Source organism: Muntiacus reevesi, chromosome 20 (genome assembly GCF_963930625.1).
Source record: "Muntiacus reevesi chromosome 20, mMunRee1.1, whole genome shotgun sequence".
NCBI classification, from domain to species: Eukaryota; Metazoa; Chordata; class Mammalia; order Artiodactyla; family Cervidae; genus Muntiacus; species Muntiacus reevesi.
The window spans coordinates 32,052,937-32,080,910 of NC_089268.1; the positions used below are offsets into that span (position 1 = coordinate 32,052,937).

General features: G+C 41.3%; 4 protein-coding genes and 4 non-coding genes across 8 annotated transcripts; 4 read left to right on the forward strand and 4 right to left on the reverse strand.

Annotated features, from left to right (window-relative positions):
- Positions 1–243: 243 nt before the first annotated feature.
- LOC136151133 (histone H2B type 1-K) lies at positions 244–16,658 on the forward strand. Its single transcript, XM_065912064.1, has 2 exons — positions 244–403; positions 15,443–16,658. The coding sequence occupies exon 2, from the start codon at positions 15,467–15,469 to the stop codon at positions 15,845–15,847; it is 381 nt and encodes a 126-aa protein (XP_065768136.1). The 5' UTR covers positions 244–403; positions 15,443–15,466; the 3' UTR covers positions 15,848–16,658.
- Positions 429–502, forward strand: TRNAI-AAU (transfer RNA isoleucine (anticodon AAU)). The gene has a single exon. It is a non-coding gene; the product is annotated as a tRNA-Ile (tRNA).
- On the reverse strand, positions 2,831–2,904 carry TRNAT-AGU (transfer RNA threonine (anticodon AGU)). Its single transcript has one exon. It is a non-coding gene; the product is annotated as a tRNA-Thr (tRNA).
- TRNAV-UAC (transfer RNA valine (anticodon UAC)) lies at positions 6,535–6,607 on the forward strand. Its single transcript has one exon. It is a non-coding gene; the product is annotated as a tRNA-Val (tRNA).
- TRNAH-GUG (transfer RNA histidin (anticodon GUG)) lies at positions 7,034–7,105 on the reverse strand. The gene has a single exon. It is a non-coding gene; the product is annotated as a tRNA-His (tRNA).
- On the reverse strand, positions 14,751–15,137 carry LOC136151131 (histone H2A type 1-H). The gene has a single exon (XM_065912062.1). It carries the CDS (start codon positions 15,135–15,137, stop codon positions 14,751–14,753), a length of 387 nt encoding a protein of 128 aa, XP_065768134.1.
- Positions 16,659–24,370: 7,712 nt separating the features above from the next.
- Positions 24,371–24,763, reverse strand: H2AC11 (H2A clustered histone 11). Its single transcript, XM_065912056.1, has one exon. The coding sequence runs from the start codon at positions 24,761–24,763 to the stop codon at positions 24,371–24,373; it is 393 nt and encodes a 130-aa protein (XP_065768128.1).
- A 314-nt stretch (positions 24,764–25,077) lies between these two features.
- Positions 25,078–25,458, forward strand: LOC136151138 (histone H2B type 1-J). Its single transcript, XM_065912069.1, has one exon. The coding sequence runs from the start codon at positions 25,078–25,080 to the stop codon at positions 25,456–25,458; it is 381 nt and encodes a 126-aa protein (XP_065768141.1).
- The last annotated feature ends 2,516 nt before the right edge of the window (positions 25,459–27,974 follow it).

Below are 27,974 nucleotides of genomic sequence, written 5' to 3' on the forward strand. Positions count from 1 at the left end.
CTGAGGCTAAGCGGCTAGAGGTCTCTGGGAAGAGGAGACCCGCCGGGAAAGGTCTCCCGGAGCACAGAATCCGTACCCCGCGCGCGGAAGCCAGGTTCTCTGAGCCCTGCCCTGCTGGGGCTCTGTGATGACTTCCGTGATCCGCCCGCCGCCATCTCAGGCTTGCAGGAGCTTTGCGTTTACCATAGGCCTTCTGGGAATAGTTGCAAGGAAGTAATTGTTTCCGGACATTGATCTGCGTCTTCTTGGTCGATTTGAGAAATAATTTGTTTTCCTGGGGAGAAGCAAGGTTTGTCTGTGCCGGCAGCTGGGATTTATCTTTTCCTTTTATGGTAGAAAAAAAGAGCATTTTTAAACCTTTCGGAAAGACGGCCTACTTTAATTAGATCAGACTTTAAAAGAGGTAAGTAAAGTATTTGCGCAAGGGTGGCCGGTTAGCTCAGTTGGTTAGAGCGTGGTGCTAATAACGCCAAGGTCGCGGGTTCGATCCCCGTACGGGCCACAGTTGGAGTTTTTTCTCCCCCTCCTTTTTAAACCACATCTCAGGTGGAAAGTGCTTTAATGTATCCAGTTACAGATAGTCCTAATATCACCAGCACTGAACGATTTGGTTGTGTGTCTGTATTTTTTCTTTATAAGAAATAACGTACCAGAGTCAGGATGAAGAGCTTTCAAAGAGGCTTGAACGAGGTAAGGTGGCTGTATTTAGGGAAGAGGAGATAGGGAGAGTTAGAGAATTTTTTGCATCATCCTGGAAAAAACTTAAGGCAATAATGTTTTGATATGGTTTATAATTCTGAAATGTAAAAACACCATTCCTCTGCATGGTGAGCTGCTCAGTTGCTTAGGGTATTGTTTTTATGATGTTAAGATCGCTGATTCGATCCCCTCGGGGATATATGCCTGGTGGTATTTCGGTTTCCTTTTTCTCACTGTGGGAATATCTCAGGCTTGTTCGCGTAGCCTCAGACCAGCAACCGCGAATGCTCTGGGGTAGAATGGTGCACTGGTCAGCCTTTGGGTTGTATCTGACCGTTACTTCTGTGCTGCCACTTACCAAGTCATTTAAAACTCGTCTAAAATTTTTTGTTGTGAACGTTTATCACAAAATCTCTGGACTTCAGATGTGAACGACGAAAACGGGGTGTGCAGTGGGGGATAGGCGAGCAAGAGCCCCTGGGCCGCTCTCAGTGGAGGCTCCTCACTCTCCCTGTCGGTCCCTTTTCTTGAAGCCTGGCTCCTGGCTTTCTGTGCGCCCAGCACGAGCCTCCTCCTTTTTCTCCCCTCGACCCTTGCACTGTCCTTCAGACTCCCAGCATATTTTTACTTTTTCTCTTGTTTAAAAGTCCGGGGTTACTATGAAAACATGTATGATACTGATTAAGTAATAACCGAAGTAATGTCTCAAGCACAGTTCCAGGGACATAGTGGGTGCTTAACAAGCCCAAGATGGCAAGGCCTTCCTCTGTTTTGCTCAGTACTGCATCCTTGGTATCAAAGCCAGCACCTGAAAAACTTTTTTTTTTTAATTAATAAAGGACATCTATTACTCCATTGCATGCATATTAAATAATATAGATTTGAAGTACAAGAAAGACTCAACAGGTCATTGCTATCTTTGAAGATGAAGGAGGCCACAGGCCATGAAATGTGGACATTCACTAGAAACAGAATAACTTAGCTGACAGCCTTCAGGGAATGAGAAATTCCTAGAGATGTATTAGTGCCCTCTCTGTTCATAATATGTTTGAGTTCTAGTGTCGTTTTGCCTGATATTGGACAACAGCAGCAGAGTACAGTGAGACATAATTTCAGTTACTTTTCGAAATGTTAACTTGGTTGCACTTTGAATCTAACATCTTCTAGGCAATTGGCTTTCAACTGAGGATTTACATTACTTACATATGAAGCCTTATGAATATATAAATGTGTAGGACCTACTCCAGACTTACTGGGATGGCATAATCTGCTACTCCTAGTGACTACCATTTTTGCTCACATTCCTTGGGAAGTACGTGGGTAAGAACTGCTACGGATAAACTAGTGAAAATGAAACCGGGTTTCCAATGAAGTATAAACAGGGTTTCAGGCATAATGCAGAACTACTTCTATGAAAGTGAAAAGACAATGACTCTGGTAAAACTCCAATTATAATGTTTGAAATTTTCTTTTTAATACCCAATGTGTAGGCCAGTGCCATGCAGTGACATTTTAGCTAATAAACTCTGACATCATTTAACATTCAAGAAACTGATAATCTATTTATGATTTATTTCCTAAAAATATCATTAAGCTCCCAATTTCCACTCCCAGAAGGTTCTACTAATGCACAAACAAATACAGTTTTGAGGGCTGTACAAAACCAAAATGATGAGAGTCTAAATTTGACATTCCTCTCTTACTTGTTCTCAGAAATAAAAGTGAGTCTGATTCTAAAAATGTCTTAATTCTTTACCTGATGCCGATAAACAAACTCCATCATTTAGCTGAAAATATTGGATGTCACAGGTTAAGAGAGCTGAAACTGAACTTCCAAGACAGAATTTGAAATTTTGCTCTCTATCAGGTACTGCAAGATAATTTGTGCTCAATCCACACACCAATCATTAGCACATCCATCACTTTCTATCCTTGGAGGAAAACTTACACACTCAGGAAACTTACTCACTTTTCCCTTCACCACAGCTCTTCATATTGTGATGCTGGAAAAAGACTGTCTGCATCGGAATAAGAATTTAATACAGGATTTACCAGTAATATAAATTGTTCAATGCATCTGCAAGTTGTTTGGTGGCAACAACTCTGTTGAAATATAAAAGCCAAATGAGAAAGGCCCCGCTGGGATTCGAACCCAGGATCTCCTGTTTACTAGACAGGCGCTTTGACCAGCTAAGCCACAGGGCCACTTTTCTATGTTTCAGTTATATTGTATTTGTAATATTTTCTGTGAAATGCAGCATTTTGACAGAAATGTACATGATTTGGTGACAAAGAGAACGAATCTATATTTCTAAGCCATGTTTCTAAACGAAAACAGAAACTTCAACCTAAAAAAGAATGCATTCTTCAGTGCGAGGTTTTAAAAATTATTTTACATTGGAGTGAAATTCCTATTTCATGGTGACTTTCGCCCTCTAGAGGAAATATTGGATATTGCCACATATTAAAAAATTTTATCTATTTTGTTCACAAATGTGGTCACTATTGTACTTCTGGTAATTTACTACGTACTGAAGATAGAACAATGAACAAAACAAAAACTTCTTCATCTTTAAGATTTATATTCTAGGAACAAATAAATAAAGCAAGTTTTAAAAACTTCCCCCTCCAGACAAATGAGACATAAGCACCAGTTCCCCAATCTCCAGGTTACAGACTCTATGATGCTACTTTCTGAGCTAATTCACTGCACAAGAGCAAGACTACCATGCTTCCTTCTATTTTATCTGACCTGGCACAAGAAAGCGAGCAAAGATAAGGACACACTGATGCAGAGGAGATTCTGTCATGGCACCAGTGAGTTAAAACTGACTTGATCTCTGTCTTCATTGACTGTAAAAGTGGGTGAAGGATTCAGAGAAGTAAGAAAAATTAGGGTGCAATGTGGTAGATACTTCCCACGGGAGGCAGGAGGCAAGGTGCAGGGTGTCTTAGCAGAGTTGCATGACCTCTCTTCCCATTTTCGGTGTCAGGTTGATGATTGCAGAAGCATCTGTGGCATGTTGGCCAAATACAGCTTAAGGTGGGGAAGGAACAGATGAGACTATCTTTTGGAAATGTTTAAATAACTTCCTTGTGTTTTGTGCTTTATGGAGAAGCATTGAAGGCTTATGCATTCACTGAGCACCCACAAAATGAAAGACCCTGGAGAACAGAGAAATCACTGAGATCCTGTGACAAATCTACCTGATTTCCTCTGGGCACCCACCAGCTCTTCTCTGCCACTGTAGCCTTCTCAGCCTTTCTTGCAACAAGATTTATTCATTCCCTTTGTCCTTATGTCCTGCTGCCATTCCTGTCCTTACAGAAACAAGTTTTCTAATTTGCTCATTTTGTGTATTATTTTGATCATACGTATATATACACATATATCAAAATTGACATTTTTGTTTTTTGCACATATAAATTTATATGCATCATATATTATATACTTATGCCTTTAAAAAACATTTTGACTTTAAGATCCATCAAAGTTGCCCTGTGTACACTTAAATCATTGCTTCTAATTTCTGTGTAAAATTCCATAATGTGTATCGTATTTCCTACTTTTGTCCTTTTTCCCCCAAATGGTTTGTACTTTTGAGGTTATGCTTAAAGGATTTTTCTCACTACTAGGTTAAAAAACATTCTCTCCTAAAAAAGTATAGATTTTCTTCTTTTAAATTTGAGACATGATCTGTCTAGCCATATAGGGAAGTCTACTGGTTTTTTATATGACAGTCTGTGGAGGTGTGTCTTCTAGTGCTTAAAGTTTTGGTTTAGTAAGGGTCTTCAGAATGTATTGATGGTCATGTAGCATCCTATACTTCCTTTAACTTAGCCTCTTTGTATTTTCATGAAATTAGGTATTTAGTAAAATTATGTGTTTTTTTTGTTAGAATATATATCTGAAAGGTCAGGGAGAGTTCTAACAACCCATCACAAGTCATAGCACATAAATAGTAAACTTTATGAAAATACTTTTTTGAATTATATTTTATGAATTTCCCATCAAAGAGCCTTCCAAAGTTTTGTTTTTTGTTTATATTCTTGTAAGCTTGGGCCAATGTTTCATGAGCCTATGAAGTCAATCCTAGACTTTCCAAACTGTAAACAAATACTTTTTGGTTTCTTATCAGAAAAGATATGAGAACAAAATCCTATTGCTGTCATTGGTGAGTGGGAAGGTTTTTAAATTAAAGTTTGTAAGCTGTGTATCTACTTGGGTTTAATCCTTGCTCTGGTGCATGAGCTTTTTTTTTGATTGATCCTTTTCATTAAGAACTGGAAACTCCTTATGTTTGTTCCAGAAACCCTATGAGTTTCTGTCTTGTGCTTAGGCTCTTTGGTTATTTTTTGCTCTCCTATAATTCTATATCTTACCTGCAAAGCCTAGGAAAAAAAAATCCTAGCAAGCAGTGTTTACTAGGTACATCTTTCCACCATGGTCCTTGCCCACCACTAATTTGGTATAACCAGCCCAAGTCCATCAATTTTTATGCCCACTGTAAATTAATTGTAAATAGAAATGAAAACTGAGAAGACCTTGAACAACTAAGATTATGTGACCCTCAAACAACCTTCTCACCAGTGACTTGACTTCTAAAAGGCTCCCAACTCTTCACTAAGGCTCTGGAAATTAGGGCCCAGAATTTGAAGATTTGTTAGACCACTAATATATTACAAGAAAGGAGGGAGAGGAGAGAGAGATTGTGTAGGAGAGGTAAAATTTCTCCTCTACTCTTAGGGCTTCTGATTGGGCCTAAGAATTAAACTAGCATAAAACAGATTGATAGGAGAAACCCATACAAATTTTATTAAACAAGTTGTACATGGGAGCCCTCACAAGAAAAATGAAGACTTAAAGAAGCAATTAGAGTCCAACACTTATGTATTAGGTTGGACAAACATGAAAATGTGACAAAACTAAAGGGTTTGGACTAGGGCAGTTAGTTGTGGAAAAGTGACTTGGAAGATAAGGGTTAGTTTAAGGAAGTTTTTCTTTTTGGGGAAGATTTCTCTCTGCTTGGACTCCCCAGTCTCTGGTAATAAGAATGCTTCCTTCTTCCTGGTACAGGGAGGGCATATTGTGTTTCATCTCCTGCTTTCAGAATCAAAAGGAAGGTAAGAGTGCTCTTTTTGCATTTGCTGTTTTTCAAGTGTGGTTAACTATTGAAAAATCAACATATCAGAGGAGAATATTTTGAAACGGCATGCTCTGAACCCCTACAATTGAAAACTTTTTTTTTTGCCTTCCATCTGCATTAATGCACAGATATCCTAAGTTTAACTTAGTGAGCAGTCCCCTAATTGTCTAGCTGTAACTCAGCTGCAAAAAAGAGAGGTCATGAGAGTGCTGCTAATTTTGTTTATAATTCGTTTGAAATAGATACATTTATTCAGCACCTGTTATTTGCTAGGAACTACAGCGTGGTCAGATAAGGTGATGAGGTGTGTATACACAGGGGTTTTGATTGTTGCACTGCTCTATCCTCAGCACTTTGACAAGTGCTTGGCCCACATGTTCAACATACATACTCTTTGAGTGAATGGATAAATATAGATTTGTCTAGAAGTTCAAAGGGGCACAAATCAAGAATCATGTGTTCACAGATAGATTAGAAGTGTTCAAAGGGGCACAAATCAAGAATGGTGTGTTTACAAATGATGCAACTTGAAGATATTTTATGTGTGAGAGCGAAATGTACTAGAAATGTAATTAAGCACCAAAAGTTTCTGTGTTCAAAGCTACCTATCTTTGAATCAATAATTATATTTACTGATATATTTTGCCAGAAACTTTTGTATCTGGGGACAGAAGGCCTACCAGCTCATGGTTCCATAGTGTAGTGGTTAGCACATCTGCTTTACACGCAGAAGGTCCTGGGTTCGATCCCCAGTGGAACCAGCTGAGAAGGTGTCTTTTTTTTCTCCTCTCCACCTCCAAAGCAAACAATGAAGTTTCCGTGTCCTGTAGCTTAGGCTTCTAATAGATATTTATGAAACAGAATATCTGATTTTCCTCTGACCTCTCTTTGAAAGCTCAACTTTCATATACTGCGTAGCTCTGTGAGGCAGTGTGGAGCATCAGGTTGTCCCTATTTCTCCTTGACTTTTATAATGACTAGAGATAAATCTGGAAGAAAATGAAATCCACCGTAGAATCCTATATGAAACCTAAGAATCCATAAAGTATGAGTGTAAAAGACAGTCATTATTGGCCAGTGAGGGCAGGATGCAGAACATGTGTCTTCTATCTCACAAAGGCATTTCCGAGGCTGTCTCCATGGCAATGTTGCAAAAACAGTGAAGTGCTTATGAGCAATGCAGCTCCTGCCGTGACTCGGATTCGAACCGAGGTTGCTGCGGCCACAACGCAGAGTACTAACCACTATACGATCACGGCAAGCCATGAAGAAACACCTGCATCTGAGCTGTACCTCTGCTCTTTTCTCAGGAACATCCATTCCCGTCATCCATAGAAACAGGCACTTTGTTTCCTGTCTTTATTTAGAAATGCCATCCCAGTTAATTGCCTTATCCTCTCCTTCACTTTCCAACATCTTGCTCCTGGCAAACAAACCAAAAGGAACAAAAATTGTTTCACTCTGTGCAATTTTTCAAACATGATGGCTCCTCTCTAGGTTGCTAACACTTGTGGAATCACTACTCTCACTTCCACTTCTAATCCATGCACGTTTCTTGCTTAGTTTTACAAAGCGTGGTCCTCAGACCTCCAGCTATGGAACAGGGAGGGTGGTGGCTTCGAAGTGAATCTTACTGATTCCCATTTTTGGCCAAACTGGTCAGAATCTTCGGGTGCTTGCTGTGTAATCTGGCCTCATATCAGGTGCCAGAAGTCAGTTCAAGGCAATAAATATGGATCGATCCTGCCCATACATCTGTGAGTTCAGCCCACCAGGACTCATCCCGCCCAATTGAAACTGTCAGAAAATGTGGTGTCTAGGGTGCTCACATCTCACTGAAACTATTTTCTCCATTTACCTAGGTTTAGGTTGCCAGAGGGGAAAGTGCTTCTTGTGTGGCCTGGAAGATCTATGGTCCACCCCCACCCCCTCACAGATGGCTCTGCGAACATTTACCCTAGAGTCAGAGTCCTGCAGTGCTCCTTCCTTGGTAGGAAATGAGTTCCCTTCTTCTCTATACCTGGTTAAATTTCATTCCTGTTTCATTCAGCTTTTCACTGAATTCATTGGGGAAGCCTTTCCTGACCTGTTGTCTCCATACTATATATTCTTCTCGGTCTAAGTCAAATTTTATTTTCTCTGTTCCATGATCCTTTTTTTTTTTTTTTTTCTCTTCCATCAATGTCCCTATATCAGTTTCTTATGATTAATTAGTTACCAGAGTTATTCTAAATTAATGTCAATCTCCTCCCTTCTTCCCTCCCCTCCCCCACTGTGTTCCAAGAAGATATAACTGTCTTGTTCAATAGTTTATCACAGGGCTCCATGTTAAGTTCTTTATGAATGTTGTTTGGCCCCACAATGAATGCATGAATATGCAGAGATTTCAATCCAGTGCTTTATGAGAGCAGTCTCCCAACAGCATGTGGCCAAGCACATGACTTTATTGTGTGTGGAGGACGTTATCAGGTAGGGCTGTGGGGAGGGAGGAATTAACAGAAAATGAAAGCAAAAAGTTCATATAACAGCAGCTGTCCATAAAATGCTTCTCAGCAGAGCCAAAATGATGTCCTTAATTTTCTGAGATTTTCTTTGTCTCCTCCCTTCTAGATCACACAAAGCCATCCTAATTACTGGCAGGTTTGCTGAAGAATTCCCAGTATTAATTTGATCTGGGAAGAGAGCTAGGGATTTTCTCAGTCTCAAGGCAATGAGTTCAGTTAAGCTGAAGGAAAGAAAATGCTGCTCTCCAGGGAATGCAGGCTGCTTCTGCCTCAGGCTTGTGTGAGTTGGACCTCTCCTTCCTTCCTTTCCTCAGGGACTTTCACCCTATTAGAAAGCACCCTATTTACGGACACAAGTGCTTTTCCATATTTTCCGCTGTGGTGTTTTTAGCAATGGGATTGGTTTGCATGTGGTTCCCTATACAGAGAGAGAAAAGCTAATCCTGTTGCTAGTCCGTGGTGTGGCACAAAACCTAGAAAATGGCCTCTTTTCTTGTGCTTTTTATTTCTGAAAGCCTTTCTGAGGGTTCTGTCTGACACATTTACAACAGTGATTCTGAATAGGATAAAGAAGGTTGCCTATGCAACTACCTAGCTCTATGCTTATCAATGCCATAAACTTTTCTACTTCTGATTTTCATAAGTTTTCTATAAAAAAAGTAAACTAAAAACTTTCTCTCTTACTCAGGGGCATAGCTCCAGGAACCCTACCATCTCCCTTTCCTATATTATTAAAAAAAAAATCTCTGTAGGGGGCGTTTCCTGGTGGTCCAGTAGTTAGGTTCCTCTGCCCTTTCTAAATCTAGCTTGTACATCTGGAAGTTCTCGGTTCTCGTACTATTGAAGCCTAGCTTGAAGGATTTTGAGTGGGATTTGATTACAGAACTTTCACAGGATTGGGAAACAGAGACTCCAGGAAGGCACAAGCAAAACCCTGTGCGCAGCAAGACCCAGGAGAAAGGAACAGTCACCCCACAAGAGACTGAGCCAGACTTGCCTGTGAGTGTTTGGGAGTCTCCGGAGGTGTGGGTTGACAGTGGCTTGTCGCGGGCCAGGGGCTCTGGCAGCAGCAGTCCTGGGAGGCGGTTGCCATTACCTGTACCATAGAGCGTGTAGTCTACTAGAGTGACTGCAAAGTCTAGGACTGGGCCGCCTCAGGCCAAACTACAGGGAGGCAGCAGTCCCAGCCATCAGGGGAAAATTGGATTGAAGATTTACTGAGCATGGCCCTGCCTACCAGAGCAAGACCCAGTTTTCCCCACAGCCAGCCTCTCCCATCAGGAAGATTATACGAACTTCTTATCCTCACCCATCAGAGGGAAGGTAGAGTGAAAACCACAATGAGAGAAAACTAACCAAAATGATCACATGGATCACAGTCATGTATTACTCAATGAGAACTCTGTGTTGCTGCCTCTCCTTCAACCAGTTCTTTTTTATAACGTCTTGATAAAGTCCCTATGACCAGTTAACAAAGGGTTACCAATCCTGGGCCTGTTTTGATTGACTTTGTAGAGCATTTTGCACTAGTAGAACTGGATGGCTGTGTACTGCAACTTTACCTCCAACTTAGGAGGCCTTGAGGGGAAAGGGAGAGAGGGACAGTGAGCCCATAAATATGGCATGGTTAGTTTATGGGCAGGGTAATTTCATAGGCTAATGAGTGGATTATTCCAATTATTTTGGGAAAGGAGCAGAGATTTCCAGGAATTGGGCCACCACCCACTTTTTGACCTTTTTCAGTTAGTCTCAGAACTGTCCTTGTGGCTCAGTTAGTAAAGAATCTTCCTGTAGTGCAGGAGACCCTGGTTCAGTCCCTGGGTTGGGAAGATCCCCAGGGGAAGGGAAAGGCTATCCACTCCAGTATTCTAGCCTGGAGAATTTCACAGACTGTGTAGTCCATAGGGTCACAAAGAGTCGGGCACGACTGAGTGACTTTCACTTCAGAACTGTCATGGCGCTAGTGGGTGTGTCATTTAACTGTTAAAATATTACAATGAGCATATGAGGCTCAGAGTCTACTGGAAGTTGAATCATCTGCCATCCTTGGATCCCGTTGGTTCTAACCAGTCTTTGTCATGTCCTATGGCTATATCATTCTTTTAAAGGCTGTGCCCTATGCTCTTCCTTCCAAGGACCTGGAGAAGGGAGAGAAGCCCAGTGGAAGATCCTCTCATCAGTTCAGTTCAGTCGCTCAGTCTCTTTCTTTGCAACCCCATGAACTGCAGCACGTTAGGCTTCCCTGTCCATCCCCAACTCCTGGAGCCTGCTTGAACTCACGTCCATCAAGTCGGTGATGCCATCCAACCATCTCATCCTCTGTCATCCCCTTCTGCTTTTAATCTTTCCCAGCATTAGGGTCCATTCCAATGACCCTCTCATATTTCTTATAATTGTTTTATATCACCTTCCATTTGCAATGATTAAGGCATCTAAAATCTTATTGGAGTACCTGGAATTAGTAAAGATTTATAGAAAGTTTTCTCACTTTTCTCAAAAGAAAACATCTCTTTTAAGTTCCCCCAATAAAAAAGAAACAATACTAGCTATGCATGCTAAAGTCAGTTTTACAAATACTATCATAGACATGACTCAACATTGATATTTCAGTTTAGTTCAGTTCAGTTTTTGGAGAAGACCCTTGAGAGTCCCTTGGACTGCAAGGAGATCCAACCAGTCCACCCTAAAGGAGATCAGTCCTTGGTGTTCATTGGAAGGATTGATGTTGAAGCTGAAACTCCAATACTTTGGCCACCTGATTCGAAGAGCTGACTCATTTGAAAAGACCCTGATGCTGGGAAAGATTGAGGGCAGGAGGAGAAGGGGACAACAGAGGATGAGCTGGTTGGATGGCATCACTGACTCAATGGACATGGGTTTGAGTGGACTCCGGAAGTTGGTAATGGACAGGGAGGCCTGGTGTGCTGTGGTTCATGGGGTCGCAAAGAGTAGGACATGACTGAGCGACTGAACTGAACATTGATATTTATATTCATGTTAATGTATGTCATAGACAAGCAAATGCAGTAGCCTGATCGCCACCAAGGAAAGACTTGCGGCCCAACTGCAGAGCGCACTTAGTAGGTAGGCACCAGTTCTCGTCTCCAGTGTTCCTAGAGTTTCAAAGTTCCACCCAACTCAAGTCATGCCCTTTCCTAGTACAGTCCACATCAGTGGCAAAGCAAGGTGGGGAAGTAAAACCTGATCCGGGGACATTTTCACGCAACGTGGGGCAACTCTGAAAGGTAATATAGGCTCCATTGCTCCCCACGTTTGTCTGGCCTGTATTACAGTTTGACATCCTCTGTCCAATCCTATTTCTTCCTCTACCAATGTTGGTCCCTAATAAACATCTTGCACCCCAAACTGCCGGGGTCCAGCCCCAGCAGGATCCAGGGGAACCCTCAGGATGAACGGCGTCGGCGAGAGAGAGACACGTAGGACCGGCCTTGATAGGGCCAAGTCTGCTAGGGAGAGAGAAAGAAAGAAAGAGACCAGACCAGGAATATGCAGCAGAGTCTGGCCGTTGCTTTATTTTTCACCATAGCCTTTATACCCTAAGTTGGTACATTTCCAAGGGGCAGATAAGCATACAGACTTAGTTTAACATTATATCAGCTTGTCCTTCACGAAACCAAGTGTGCTCTGTATATTTTTTGTTTACGAGAGTCTTTTCCCATAGATTTTTTTGTACATTATCTTCTGGCCTTGAGGTTAGCAGAAAATAGATAATTGGCAGTCTCATGGTACAGCAAGTTGTAACATAATAGACATAAAATCTTGTTAACATAAAAGTCAGTCTTTTTGCAGAAATTCTCAGCTAAATTTATCTAAAAAGTTTAACACACAAAGACTGTGGCTCCGGAGAGGCAGCCCCTGTTTAGCACTCTTGGTTAAAATTAACAATTATCTTATTGTTTTTACACTAGGGCTAAACTCTTATTTTACTATATCTTTAACTATATTAACAATAGTTTTCACTGCACAACCTCAGCACATTAACATCAATCAAACGTTGATCTAATAACCACTTTTAAAACAATATTTTTTGTATTCTCTAATAGGGCTTCCTCACCCCGCAAGGAGTGCCTATTAGGGCCTTTTTTATGGTTAATCTCTATGTATAATATCTTTTGGCTTTCAGGCCTGTTGACAATTTATGGTTTGCACCTGGTGCAACTTTAAGCAACTTCAGTAGCCGACCCTGTCTTTTTTGTGGTCAATCTATTTTCTTTCCATTAGGTGTCATCTCCAAGGGAACTAGATAGGATTACATTTTTACAGAACAGAAATGCAAAGGATTGCAAAAACAACAGATATGGCACAAAACAGTCTCTTAGTCTAAAAGTTAATTACCTGCAAGAAGTCGCCAGCTAATCTCTATCTAAACTATTTTCTATTAGGCACATTTGTGGCTATAATATTTGTGGAGCTTTTCTCACCCCGCGAAGGGGCCTATGCTTAATTGTTTTGTTAGCGTACTATGTTTGGGATGTTTAGAACAATCATGAGCATTTTGTGCAATGAGAGCACACATTTATCAAACAAGCCAGAATGCCAGCTAAAGGGTTTGAACTGAAGCATTTCCTTCATCCCTGGCCCCTTCATAGGGTACCAGCGTCCAGGAGATTTATTAATTAGGGTTTTAAGTTGGTCTTCATTCAGTGAAAGAGGAGCAGGAGAGCTCTCGGCAGGCAACACAAGAATCCGCAGCAGGGCAAATAAGAACAGCAGAAAAGGGGGGAGGATAAAGGGTAGGGTAGAGGCCGAGGCCAACCTGGAGGGTCCCTTATCCTAGACGGCCTTGCCTGTCAGGTATTTTCCTCGTGACCTCGTCATGGATGGGGTCCCGGACGGCCTTGCCTGCCCGGTATTTTCTTCATGACCTCGTCACGGGCGGGACCCCCCCGTACGGCTCCCGGCACCAATCTATCTCAAGCATCTGCTTCTAGAGAACCCAACCTGCACCACTATATCATCATAGTTTTTTTCCTTGGCCTCTTGCATTTTACTGTCATTTCATTCAAAAAGACTTCTACAAACAAAGACTAGGAATAGCAAATAAATCCTGTACTGAATTATAAAGAATGTTCTCCAAAATCTTTCAGTTTTTGAACCACATAATAAGGTGAGGACAATACTATTCTATGGTATCTTTTTTTTTTAAGTGGGTTGGATTTCATACTTTTTCTGTTTAGCTAATCTGTATTATCAAATTTATTATCTCAAGAGATCAGGGTTGCTATTGTTTTTGATTACTTATACACATTAAGTTGCACAGCCAAAGTCCTATATTATAGTGGCCCTCCCCCTTCAAGTTCACAACTTCATGGGCCTTCTGGCTATTCCCAAGAAAAACATATTTTCTGTCTTAAGACTTTTGCACTTTATTACTTCTACTTGAAATTTTCTTTTTCTAATATCTGTCTTGTTTCTTTTTCAATTTATGTAGGTCTCTGATCAAGTAACTCCTTTAAAAGAGGTTATCTTATAAAATGAGTCCCCATTATGCTCTATTACTTAACTCCTATGTTCTTCACAGGAATATTGTATTACATATTTATGTGTTTATTTATGGCTCCCTCACCTAGTGGTCGACCAGTGGTAAAGAACTTGCCTGCCAATGCAGGGGACCTAAGAAAAATCACTGGGTTCGATCACTGGGTGGGAAAGACGCCCTGGAGGACGGCATGGCAACCCACTCCAGTATTCTTGCCTGGCGAATCTCATGGACAGAGACTTGCAGGCTAAATTCATGGGGTCGCAGTCCTAGACGACTGAAGCGATAGCACGCACGCACTAAACAGATAACTTCCAGGGAGGCAGATTTTGAGTTACATTGACTGTCTACACAGGAGTGCATTCAATGAATATGTGTAGCCTAAAGAAATAGGTTCAAGGATTTACATGAGATTAGGAAATTACTGTTTAATTTTAATCGACAAGCTAATTTCCCATTAGGATAAATCCTCAAGAAAATGAAAGCAAGCAGAACTCAATTATTTTACGTGATAAAAACTATCCTTTCGTCAGGTCACTTACTCAAAATGTTCCCCAAAGGATTTTTCAACTATACTCAACACTGCTAAATGTTTCCTAAAAGTAACCAGTGCCTCCCGTGTTGCCTATTTAAGACACTACTAGGCAACATTAGGGTTATCTGGCTTCAAGAAATTACCTGTCGATTCATCTCCCGGCTTCTAAGTAAGCCTCTCATGAACACACTAGTCCACGTTAACGTCAATTCAGACCGTATTTTGATCGGCCAAAACTACTTCACACTCAGTGTAAGCATCTTGTAACCTTACCACTCAAAATAGACGGTAATCACAGCTTTTTCTTTGACAGTGTAGGTTGGCTCTGAAAAGAGCCTTTGTTTTCTTCACTTTTCCTAAACTCTTTATTTGGCCTTGTGGTGGCTCTCGGTTTTCTTAGGTAGTAGCACGGCCTGGATGTTGGGTAAGACACCACCCTGAGCAATGGTGACCTTTCCCAGCAGTTTGTTCAGTTCTTCATCATTGCGGATAGCCAGCTGCAAGTGACGCGGGATGATTCGCGTTTTCTTGTTGTCGCGGGCCGCATTGCCCGCCAGCTCCAAGATCTCAGCCGTCAGGTACTCCAGCACCGCCGCCAGATACACCGGGGCCCCGGCACCTACTCGCTCAGCATAGTTGCCTTTGCGGAGCAACCGATGTACCCTACCTACGGGGAACTGGAGCCCAGCCCGCGAGGAACGGGTCTTGGCTTTAGCACGAGCCTTGCCACCTTGCTTACCACGTCCAGACATTTCGTATTCCACAAGTTCAGCGCAGCTAAATTTAGCAATGTAACTACAAGTGCAGCGACTTTTGTAAGCCTAATTGGGCGCGAAAAAGAAGACGTGTGATTGGTTAGGTTAGTGGGCTTCATTTTAACCAATGGGAACGAGAAATTAGAATTCTTCCGTTGTGATTGGGCATAACTAATTTCTGACGTCTTCTTCAACCGCCACCAATCGACTAAGACTTTAACCTATGACCTTATTTGCATAGGTGGTTCTATATAAAAGAGGCATTTTGCGATTCTGTCACTCTTTTTTGGTTTGTGTTTTAGACTACAGTGTAAGTCTTTCCAACTATGCCTGAACCAGCGAAGTCCGCTCCAGCCCCGAAGAAGGGCTCCAAGAAGGCGGTGACCAAGGCGCAGAAGAAGGACGGCAAGAAGCGCAAGCGCAGCCGCAAGGAGAGCTACTCCGTGTACGTGTACAAGGTGCTGAAGCAGGTCCACCCGGACACCGGCATCTCGTCCAAGGCCATGGGCATCATGAACTCGTTTGTGAACGACATTTTCGAGCGTATCGCGGGCGAGGCATCGCGCCTGGCGCATTACAACAAGCGCTCGACCATCACATCCAGGGAGATCCAGACGGCCGTGCGCCTGCTGCTGCCCGGGGAGCTGGCCAAACACGCGGTGTCCGAGGGCACCAAGGCCGTCACCAAGTACACCAGCGCAAAGTAAAGTTGTCCATCAGTCGCTCTTAGACCCACCACAAAGGCTCTTTTAAGAGCCACTAAGTTGTCAATATAAAAGAACTGTAAACACGTATTCCAACTTCGTTAGGGACCTGCGTAGCTCATCTTTGATTTGATGTATTATTAGCAAAACAATGCCTCAGTATAACCCCGCAGCGTTCTGGGGGAAAATATTGGCCGCTCTTGCTAAATGTGTGTTCTGTGAACTGTTTTTCAGCCCTTTGAACGAAAACTTGCGGGCCTTTGAGTAAGCAAGTAAGATCAAGCTTTTTCTTTCAGCCGCCGAAGCCAGAGGGTGCGTCCCTGGCGCTTCAGCGCTTAGACCACGTCCATGGCAGTGACAGTTTTGCGCTTGGCGTGCTCGGTGTAGGTGACTGCATCCCGGATCACATTGTCCAGGAACACCTTCAGCACCCCGCGGGTCTCCTCATAAAGTACCTTCAGTTTGTCGCAGCCCCTTTAATGCGCAGAGTCTGCGGACCAGAATGAAAACCCAAAGTGCTTTGGCGGGAAGCCCTCTGGGTTGGGGGAGGGTTCTTAAAGAAGCAAGTCAGCCATTACTCCCTGTCTGTTCTTTGAGTGAATTTTGATTCCTCAAGGCCTAGGCTGTATATCTCCCCTTTTTCTCATTTAATGTGTTTCTCTCCTCATCCTCGTTAAGTACCAAAATCTTAACCTTGTAGATGACACATAAAACAGCACAGAATAAAAATTGTGCTTTTATCTTTACTTTCTCTAATAGTATTTGCATAATGTTATATCCTGATTTTCTCCTAATATATGAAGGAAATATACTAACTTCCAGAAATAGAACAAGATGTTCTAATAAAATAGAGAATTTTAAGACCTTCCAGGTATATTGCTAAATTCTCTTGTATTGTGTCAATTTTCATTTTTAATAAGTTCCTATTATTTTGCTGATATTGTGTGGAACCGTTAAAAAAGCGAACTCTATAATGATCTAGATTTGGTTTCTGTGTACATAATTAACTTTTTAAAAATTAACTAGCTGGCTAATAAGTATAACGTAATAAATGCTTTCTCCACTGATTGGAGGAACTTAATTGATCATTTATTATTTCACTTTAAATTGTTTCTAGAGTTTTTCTTGTTCTGATCTATTTTAGTGCTCTAGAGTTTTAGATTTTGGTAATGTTGAAATATAAGTATTTGCCAGTGAACTCATGTCTCACAATTGTTTATTTCAAATTAATTTTTACTATTATACTATTCTTCAAAAAATCATTCTATCTAGCTGCAAGAGCGAAATTCTTTTAGTACTCTTAACTGTATTAAATCTATACATTTATTAGGGTAAATTTGTTATTTTTGAAATAGTTTGTCCTCCTAATCTGAAAAATACTGAATCTGAGTCTTTGTCTTGTAGATGTTTTCCTAGGTAACATATAATTTTTTAAAAATTTACTTTCATTAATTAGAAGATCAGTTAATTTTTCATTAGTGAATAGTACAAAATTCAAATATAGAGAAAAAATCTACCTTTGTCTTTCTAAGAAAGTCTTTATAAAAAAAGATGATGTATTTTAAACATTCCTGTTTATACATGCTTAATTTAAAATGTATTTATAATTTAACTATTGCTTAAATTCTGAGAAATTTTAATCCCTTTCAGCATTAGAATGTAATCCTATTGTTATTCAATGCTTTTATTTCAGTGAGTTACTTTTAGCAAGCTTGCATTATAGAATTTTCAAAGGACTCCTATAAACTATCAATTTTATGAAATTAATAAAAAGTTTTGGAAAAAAAAACTGATTCAAATAACAAGAACAAAATTCAGTATATTTTATAGAGGGGGTAGATAGCTAGTATAGGTTAATTCAACTTAATTTACCCTGAGGGTCCCTTCCCTTTTCTTTTTCTCTTTCAAAAATTTTTTCTTGGTCCTTTTCAAAGGTATGTAAATTTTCTTAATGGCTAAAAACACCCTTTGGCTAGCTTCCTATCTCAAGAATGTTTCCTCAAGGACCTGAGAGTCCTCTTTTTGAAATGTGTTCAAGGGAAAGTGCTCTGTTTCCCAGTTTTCCGACTCCAGATTGCAAAGCCTACTAATGTAATGAATGTATCCTCTTACCTACGTAACAGGTTTTTTCCTCTCTTTTTGAAATCTCTTTAATAAAACATTGCCTGTGTTGGGCACAATGGTTTGAATAAGCATGAAGCTTAGTCGATAATAAGTTTTCTCTTGTTTTAAATTATATTTTCCCAACATTAGTTAACTGGAATATATTTTACAAACCCTTCTCTACTTTAAAAAAAAAATCAGTAAAATTCCCACCAACTACTAGCCTCCCTCCCTATCTGATTTCATGAGTTTTTGCATAACAGCTAGTGATTGTGAGACTAGTAATGTATGTATATGTGAAAAGTTTGTCAGATTCTTTATCATTTCTGAAATTGAGAGGCAAAGGTTTATTTTTCTATTAAGATGCAATGTATTATAAAAATACAATGCTCTTCCTTTTGTATAGTATTTTATACAATACTATGTTTAAAAATACATAGTAACTGACTTAATAGGTCAAGATAAACTTTAGTTTAAATCAAGTATTTTCTTTATATCTTTATGTTCTTTCACAGTTGAAGTGTAGCTGAACATGCCAACCCAAACTATGCCACCTCTCTTGTCCTAAGGATTATTTTGAACTAATTATTTTTGAGAAATAGCAGACAGGAGAATTTCTGAAAACAAAAATTATACTTTTGTAAGAGACACTTATAGAGGAAAGCTCCATTTATGTCTCCCTTTCCATACTAAGCAGAGGAGGACGATTCTAAATTGTAAAAAAAAAAACCGTGAGACAAAGCACCTACTTTAATCTGCATTGTGTTCAGTGGTTTCAGTCATGCCTGACTCTTTGTGACCCCATGGACCATAGCCCACCAGCCTCTGTCCATGAGATTTTCCCCACAAGAATACTGGAGTGGGTTGCTATGCCCTTCTCCAGGGGATCCTCCAGACCGCAGGCATCAAACCTGCATCTCCTGCATTGCAGGTGGATTCTTTACCTGTGAGCCACTGGGGAGGTCCCTTACCTTTGTTTACTATGCATTTTGGGGGGAAACTTCTAATGGCAACCATGCCCCAAACCCCTTCCCTCATACAACTTTGTTTTGTCTTTCATTTCAGTCCCCAAATGTGTTCAATCTACTGTACAATTGAGCTCATTTCATGTTAGAAAGGTTATGCTCAAAATCCTTCAAGCTAGGCTTCAGCAGTACGTGAACCAAGAACTTCCAGATGTACACACTGGCTTTCAAAGAGGCAGAGGAACCAGAAATCAAATTGCAAACATTCGTTGGATCATGGAGAAAGCAAGAGAGTTCCAGAAAAACATCTACTTTTGTTTCATTGACTACACTAAAGTCTTTGTGTGGATCACAACAAACTGTGGAGAATTCTTCAGGAGAGGGGAAAACCAGACCACCTTACCTGTCTCCAAGAAACCTGTATGCAGGTCAAGAGGCAACAGTTGGAACTAAACATGAAACAACAGACTGGTTCAAAACTGGGAAAGAAATATGACAAGGCTGTATATTGTCACCCTGCTTATTTAACTTCTGTGCAGAGTACATGATGTGAAATACCAGGCTGGATGAATGACAAACTGGAATCAAGATTGCCAGGAGAAATATCAACAACCTCAGATACGAAGATTATACAACTCTAACAGAAAGTGGAGAACTAAAGAACCTTGTGAAGAGGGTGAAAGAGTATAGTGAAAAAGATGGCTTAAAACTCAACATTCAAAACACTAAGCATCTGGTACCATCATTGACAGATTTTATTCTCTTGGGCTCCAAAATCACCGAGGATGGTAACTGGAGCCATGAAATTAAAAGACACTTACTCCTTGGAAAAAGAGCTATGATAAACCTAGACAGTATATTAAAAAGCAGAGACATCACTTTGCCAACTAAAGTCTGCATAGTCAAGCTGTGGTTTTTCCAGTAGTCATGTATGGATGTGAGAGTTGGACCATAAAGAACACTTAGTACCAAAGAATTGATGCTTTTAAAACTGTCATCCTGGAGATCCTTGAGAGTCCCTTGGACTGCAAGGAGATCAAATCAGTCAATCCTAAAGGAAATTAACCCTGAACATTCATTGGAAGGCTGATGCGGAAGCTGAAGCTCCAATACTTTGGCCACCTGATGTGAAGAGCTGACTCATTGGAAAAAAATCCTGACGTTGGGAAAGACTGAAGGCAAAAGGAGAAGGCGGAGACCAAGAATAAGATGGTTAGACAGTATCACCGACTCAATGGATATGAATTTGAGAAAACTGAGGGAGATAGCAGAGGTCAGAGGAACCTGGTGTGCTGCAGTCCATGGGGTGGCAAAGATTCACATTTGACTTAGCGGTTGAACAGCAACAAAGATCATATGTAAGGTGGTGGCTTGGGTCATCTTGAGGAGCTTATTCATTTTTCCCAAGTGTCTCTCATATACACATGAGGTATACATGTTAATAAAAATTTGGTGATTTTGAACTTGTCTTATAGGAAGTCTCAGCCAAGAATTCAAAGGGAAAAATATTTTTTCCCCTCTCCTACACAGTATGAATCAAATCCCGCAGCAAACTATCGGTTACACTTGTGAAATATATCTATACCAAACCATCATCTATTGCCCCCAGTTTAGGCCAAACCACCATTATCTCTCAAAAAGACCATTGCAATAGCTTCCTAATTTATATCATTACTTCTAAACTTTGTATTCACCATATAGTTGCCTTAGTGAACTTTCAAAGAAATGTAAATTAGGTTATGCCATCCCTTCATTTGAAACCCTTAGAATGATTTGCAAAAACATAACATAGCATATAAAACCTACATGATCATAAAGCCCTACATGATCTGATCTCTTCCTGTCTCTGTGAACTCTCTTTCTACCCTTGTTTTCTCTGCTCTTGATCTTCCTTAAATATTCTTGATCTTAAACTTGATCTTTATCTTCTTATCTCCAAATGAATAGATGCCCAAACTGTCTGTAATGGAGCATAAATACTTTAAAATATAAGAAAAAAATGTTTAACTACATTATTAACCCAGAACTTTGGATGTGAAATGAAAAAAAAAAAAAACACAACTTTAAAGTTACTGCAATGGTGGAGGTCCTCATGGACCGTGGTCTGCCAGGCTCCTCTTCAGGGGATCTTCCGGACCCACCCAGGGATCAAACCTGAGTCTCCTGCGTGTCCTACCCTGCAGGCAGATTCTTTACCCCTGAGCCATTGGTGCAGCCTGTATTGTAATGAAAGAACTTTAATTTGCTTTAAAACTTTTGTTTAGAAATATTCTCTGTGCATCATTTATAAGGCTGAGTTCAGATTTTTTATTAATATAGATTTTTTATTTTTACAACAGTATAAATCAACAAAATATTAGTAGTTGGTATTGAAGGATAGAATAGGCCACCCCAAGATACTCCATTTAGCACAAGGATTGATTTGCCCAATTGAAGCATTTGAGATGAAGCAGATACAAGAAAGTCTTCTTGTCTTCGATTTTCCTAAAAGTTGGACACAAATTGACAGAGACGTCCCTCCTCTCTACCAGGAAGGACAATTTTAATCCCAATAGACAATGGAGAAGGTATCAATTTAAATATGCCTAAAAGAATCTACTCTTGTTTCCCTGGTAATCTCTTCATAACTGACCTCCTCACATCTTCAACAGAAGACAGTATTTATGGTGGAGTTCTTGCCAGGAGCCAACACAGAGACCCTACCCCTAAAAAGGCCATAGGGGAGAAAACCTGATGGGCAAGGCGAATCAGGTTTTCAGGGGTTTCGAAAAAGTCAGCTCACAAAACCCTACCCCTAACAAGGCCGTAAGGGAGAAAACCTGACGGGCAAGGCGAATCAGGTTTTCAGGGGTTTTCGGAAAGGCCAGCTCACGAGATCCCACCCATGACAAGGTCACGAGGAGAAAGCCTGACAGGCAAGGCAGATCAGGTTTTCAGGGATTTCAAAAAGCTGCCCCCGGCTCTCACCTTAAAGACGATATCTGTCTTTCTGATGCCTGCCTCAATGGACTACTCCCTAATTTCTCTGACACAGGCAGGAAGGCCTTCCCCGATCTCTTCCCAAATAAGAATCAATTTAGAACTTTAATCAATAAGTTTCCCAGGTGGTGGTATTTTATGAGATTATCCAGGGTGATAGGAGTGTTTTAATTTAAACTCCTTTGCTAGCAGTTTGTTAGCCAAATGCATTTATGCCCTTGGTACTAATATGCATGATTGCTTATAATATCCTAATCATAAAATAGCATAAAGAACCTGATTATATAAAAGCCCTAATAGATATAGAGCCCTTTTAAGGGGTAAAGGAGTCCTATTAGAAAACATAAGAAAAATTATTCTATAGGTGGTTATTGGGTTGTGATTTGCTTGCTGTGTTTTTCTTGCTGTGTTTTTGCTTTTAATGTGCTAAGGTTGTGTTATAGAAACCATTGTTAATATAGTTTAAGATCTAGAGAAATAAGGACTTAGCCCTAGTGTGGTAACAATGAGATGGTTGTTAATTGTCAGCCAGGAGTGCTAGGCAGAGGCTGCCTCACTGAAGCCGCAGAGTCTGTATGGGGTAAACTTCTTAGATAAACGCAACTGACAACTTTTGCAGAAAGGTTAATTTTTGTATTAACAAGAATATAATTCTACTCTGTACTATTTCCCTATGACCCTGTTACCTTTCAGTTAAGGTCACCATAAAAACGGAAAATAGGTTTACAGTCACCTGACCTGCATGAAATGTTAATAGCCTCAAGGCCAGAAGATCATGTGCTAAAAATTACTATAGAATTAGAAAGCAAAAAAATCCTGCTCTTCCTAAAAATCAAAATGATGTAATGCTAATCCTGTGTAATCATAAGTAAGCATCTTGTACCTTGAAAACGTTCTGTGAAAGGGTATAAAACCGGTTGTCAAAAAGTAAAACACAGACTTGGCCCTATCAAGGCTAGTCTCACGTGTCTCTCTCTCTCTCTCTCGCCGACGCCGTTCATCCTGAGGGTACCCCCTGGATCCTGCCGAGGCTGGACCCAGCAAGTTCTTTTTTTTTTTTTTTTTTTTTTTTGTCTATACCTCAGTTTGAGGGATCTTAGTTCCCCCAATAGGAAATGAATTCTCAGTCTCAGCAGTGAAAGCCTCCAGAGAACTCCTGGTCTTCAAAGGCACCTTGGGTGGTGGGTTTTTTCCTCTGGGTTTCTTCCATGTGTACATGATGTACACATGTTAAGAAATTTGTTTTTCTCTTTAGAATTTGTCTTTTATTACAAGACTTGTTATCTGAAAACTGGGTTTTGCCCCTTGGTGGGTATCAAACCAAAAGGTACAACCAAGCAAAAGATCAGAAGGAAGAAAGGATTTGTTATTACAAGCAGCAACTAAAGAGAACACCGGGGATATTCCCAAAGCAGTTTCTCCCTGAACAGCAAAATTGGGGGTTTTAAGCGAAGGGATATGCATATTCATGTAGGGTCTGGAGTAGAGGAGAAAACAGCATAGAATTGGGGCAAAGGTTGACAGAGTCCAAGCTTTAGTTGATTCAAGTCACCAGGGGCAAAATTATTCCATCCTCCACCTAGGTGGGGTCCTTCCTGCAGAACTCAAAGATTGTGTCAGATTATCTATACGCCTTGAGGAACTAGAACTTTGTTTTATGGCTGAACTGTTATCTTTTGACTGCTTTTCCTTTATTCCTGCATTCTTACTTCTCTTCAGATCATTGACTACTGAGACTGTTAAAGGACAACTATTGCCACTAGGCTTATATAGAAAGATTTTGGCCAAAATGGCTTATGTCACAAAACCATTCCTGGGGAGGTCTGGTGATCCAGTGGTCCAGAGTTCAATTTCTGATCAGAGAATTAAGATCCCACAAACTGTAGGACACCGCCAAAAAAAAGAGACAGAGCCATTCCTGGTTCTTTCTGGGGAACCCCTAGCCCATCTGCTTACAGGCTCAGTCAAAAACTCACTAGTGGGAAAAAGTAACTCCCTCCCCCCTATAATTGGAAGACATATTTAAGCACAATTGAATAATGAATAAAATCACTTGGGTTACATACCTTCTAAACAGTCTAAGTCAAATATTTTATTTTTGATAGGCCATTTCAGTGTCTTGGATTGCTAGATATTGTCAACATTTATTCCAACAAGTCTTACTTATACCAATGCCAGAATTTTAAACATACAATCGGATGAGTCAGATATTAGTAGACTAAATGCTAAAAAATCCCACATAAGCAATTTCAGTGAAAAAAATTAGTTGAAAAAGAATGAGCTAAATTGACCAAATGTGGGCTTTTGACCTGGAATCCATAGATGCCACTATATGAAGCTAAAAATTTTCCTACCAAGTTTTGCATTTTTCTGCCATCCAACATTATTAACAAATGTCAAGCTCTTTTACAGAAAATATGGGTGGCCCTGAAAAGAGCCTTTGGTTTGGATTCATCGGAGTTGCTATAATTCAGGCAGCTTACTTGCCCTTGGCCTTGTGATGGCTCTCAGTCTTCTTGGGCAGCAGCACCGCCTGGATGTTGGGCAGGACGCCGCCCTGAGCGATGGTGACTTTGCCCAGCAGCTTGTTGAGCTCCTCGTCGTTGCGGATGGCCAGCTGCAGGTGGCGCGGGATGATGCGCGTCTTCTTGTTGTCCCGGGCCGCGTTGCCCGCCAGCTCCAGGATCTCGGCCGTCAGGTACTCCAGCACCGCCGCCAGGTACACCGGGGCCCCGGCACCGACCCGTTCCGCATAGTTACCCTTGCGGAGCAGCCGGTGAACACGGCCCACGGGAAACTGGAGCCCGGCTCGCGAGGAGCGGGTCTTGGCTTTGGCACGAGCCTTGCCGCCTTGTTTGCCTCGCCCAGACATAGTAAGCTAAACTTCACCCCAAACGGCTACCGAAGTAATAAAATCTTACGGGTGGCCTTTCTTTATAACCCTTATTAGGCGCGAAAAAAAAGACATATCATTGGCTGGGATTGTGGCTTCATTTTAGCCAATGGGAATGCGAATTGGTATTCTTGCGATCTAATTGGGCAGAACTAATTTCTGACGTCTTCTGGAACAGCCATCAATAAGAGTGAGATGTTAACGTATCACCTTATTTGCATAAGAGGTTCTATATAAAAAGGACCCAACGTATCTTCTGTGTTCTTCCCCTGATCTTTAGCTTGTATTTCGTCATGCCCGAACCGGCTAAGTCCGCTCCGGCCCCGAAAAAGGGCTCCAAGAAGGCAGTGACCAAGGCGCAGAAGAAGGACGGCAAGAAGCGCAAGCGCAGCCGCAAGGAGAGCTACTCTATCTACGTGTACAAGGTGCTGAAGCAGGTCCACCCGGACACCGGCATCTCGTCCAAGGCCATGGGCATCATGAACTCGTTTGTGAACGACATTTTCGAGCGCATCGCGGGCGAGGCATCGCGCCTGGCGCATTACAACAAGCGCTCGACCATCACATCCAGGGAGATCCAGACGGCCGTGCGCCTGCTGCTGCCCGGGGAGCTGGCCAAACACGCGGTGTCCGAGGGCACCAAGGCCGTCACCAAGTATACTAGTGCCAAGTAAACTGAGTCGGTTGCAAACGATTTTAACGGCTCTTTTAAGAGCCACCCATGTTCTCAGAGAAAGAGCTGATGCTTATTTTCTTTCTGCCCTGGGTCTTGGGAGGTAGAGCAGTTCCTGAACAATCTTGTTTTTGGCACAGTAAGCTCGCGATCCACTAATGACAAATACAACGTTACCTGACTGGCAAAGCTCTGAAGTTCCTTGTGTAATTTTGGTTCTGATCTTTGCTGTTACTCAGGAATTTCGTGCATGTAAAAAGAGCTCTGCTACTCGTTCTGATAGCCATTAGGATTAAGTAAGAGAACTTTCGTAACACAAATACTTCCTAGTCGCCGGTCTGGGAGAAGGAGTTTTGAGTCCTGCCTGCGTGCAGAGGTTAGGCGGGAAGTTTAAATTTGGCGGGTGAGCGCCAGCCCTTCCTGCCAGGTCCTGATTGGTTGCCGGCATCGGGGAAGGAACCGCTAGTTTCCGTGCGCGGGGCAAGCCGGCTAACTGCCGCCCAGCCCAGCACTCACAAGCTCCTTGAATAAACATTTTCGGCTAGTTCGTTGGAGAGTAAGGAACCAGATGAATATTTTCACACTGAGAAATACTATCGCTTTGTTTCTAATTAGATATATAGATAGTGAAGTCGCTCAGTCGTGTCCGACTCTTTGCGACCCATGGACTGGGGTCTACCAGGCTCCTCCGTCCATGGGGTTCTCCAGGCAAGAATACTGGAGTGGGTTGCCATTTCCTTCTCCAGGGGGTCTTCCCGACCCAGGGATCGAATCCAGGTCTCCCGCATTGGAAGCAGAAGCTTTTAACCTCAGCCACGAGGGAAGCCCTTGTTTCTAATTAGGATACTGCTTTCTTTTTGCCTTATATTCATAAAATAGGAAACAAGAGACGAAACATGAACGCAGAGAAACTTGAGGCCGTTTGTCTCAATAGCATGTGAGATGAGTGCAACTGTGCCATAATTGGAGCATTCTTTGGCATTGCCTTTCTTTGGGATTGGAATGAAAACTGACTTTTCCAGTCCTGTGGCCACTGCTGAGATTTCCAAATTTGCTGGTACACTGAGTGCAGCACTTTCACAGCATCATCTTTTAGGATTTGAAATAGCTCAACTGGGACTCCATCACCTCCACTAGCTTTGTTCATAGTGATGCTTCCTAATGCCCACTTGACTTCGCATTCCAGGATGTCTAGCTCTAGTTCAGTGATCACACCATCATGGTTATCTAGATCATGAAGATCTTTTTTGTATAGTTGTGTGTATTCTTGCCATCTCTTCTTAATATCTTCTGCTTCTGTTAGGTCCATACCATTTCTATCTTTTATTGTGCCCATCTTTGCATGAAATGTTCCCTTGGTATCTCTCATTTTCTTGAAGAGATATCTAGTCTTTCCCATTCTATTGTTTTCTTCTATTTCTTTGCATTGATCACTGAGGAAGGCTTTCTTATCTCTCCTTGCTATTCTTTGGAACTCTGCATTCAGATGCTTATATCTTTCCTTTTCTCCTTTGCCTTTTGCTTCTCTTCTTTTCTCAGCTATTTGTAAGGCCTCCTCAGACAGCCATTTATTTTTCTTGGGGATGATCTTGATCACTGCCTCCTGTCCAATGTCACAAACCTTTGTCCATAGTTCTTCAGGCACTCTGTCTATTAGATGTAATCCCTTGAATCTATTTCTCACTTTCACTGTATAATCATAAGGGATTTGATTTAGGTCATACCTGAATGGTCTAGTGGTTTTCCCTACTTTCTTCAATTTAAGTCTGAATTTTGCAACAAGGAGTTCATGATATGAGCCACAGTCAGCTCCCAATCTTGTTTTTGCTGACTATGGAGCGTTTCCTTCTTTGGCTGCAAAGAATATAATCAATCTGATATCGGTATTGACCATCTGGTGATGTCCATGTGTAGAGTCATATCTTGTGTTGTTGGGAGAGAGTGTTTGCTAAAATCAGGGCATTCTCTTGGCAAAACTGTTAGACTTTGCCCTGCTTCACTTTGTACTCCAAGGCCAAATTTGCCTGTTACCCCAGGTATCTCTTGACTTCCTACTTTTGTATTCCAGTCCACTATGATGAAAAGGACATCTTTTTTGGAAGTTAGTTCTAGAAGGTCTTGTAGGTCTTCACAGAACCATTCAGCTTCAGCTTCTTCTGCATTAGTGGTTGGGGCATAGACTTGGATTACTGTGATATTGAATGGTTTGCCTTGGAAACGAGCAGAGATAATTTTGTCATTTTTGAGATTGCACCCAAAAACTGCATTACAGACTCTTGTTGACTATGAGGGTTACTCCATTTCTTCTAAGGGATTCTTGCCCACAGTAGTCGATATAATGGTCATCTGAGTTAAATTTGCTCATTCCAGTCCATTTTATTTCACTGATTCCTAAAATGTTGATGTTCACTCGCCATCTCCTGTTTGACCACTTCCAATTTATCTTGATTCATGGACCTAACATTCCAGGTCCCTATACAATATTGTTATTTACAGCATCAGGCTTTACTTCCATCA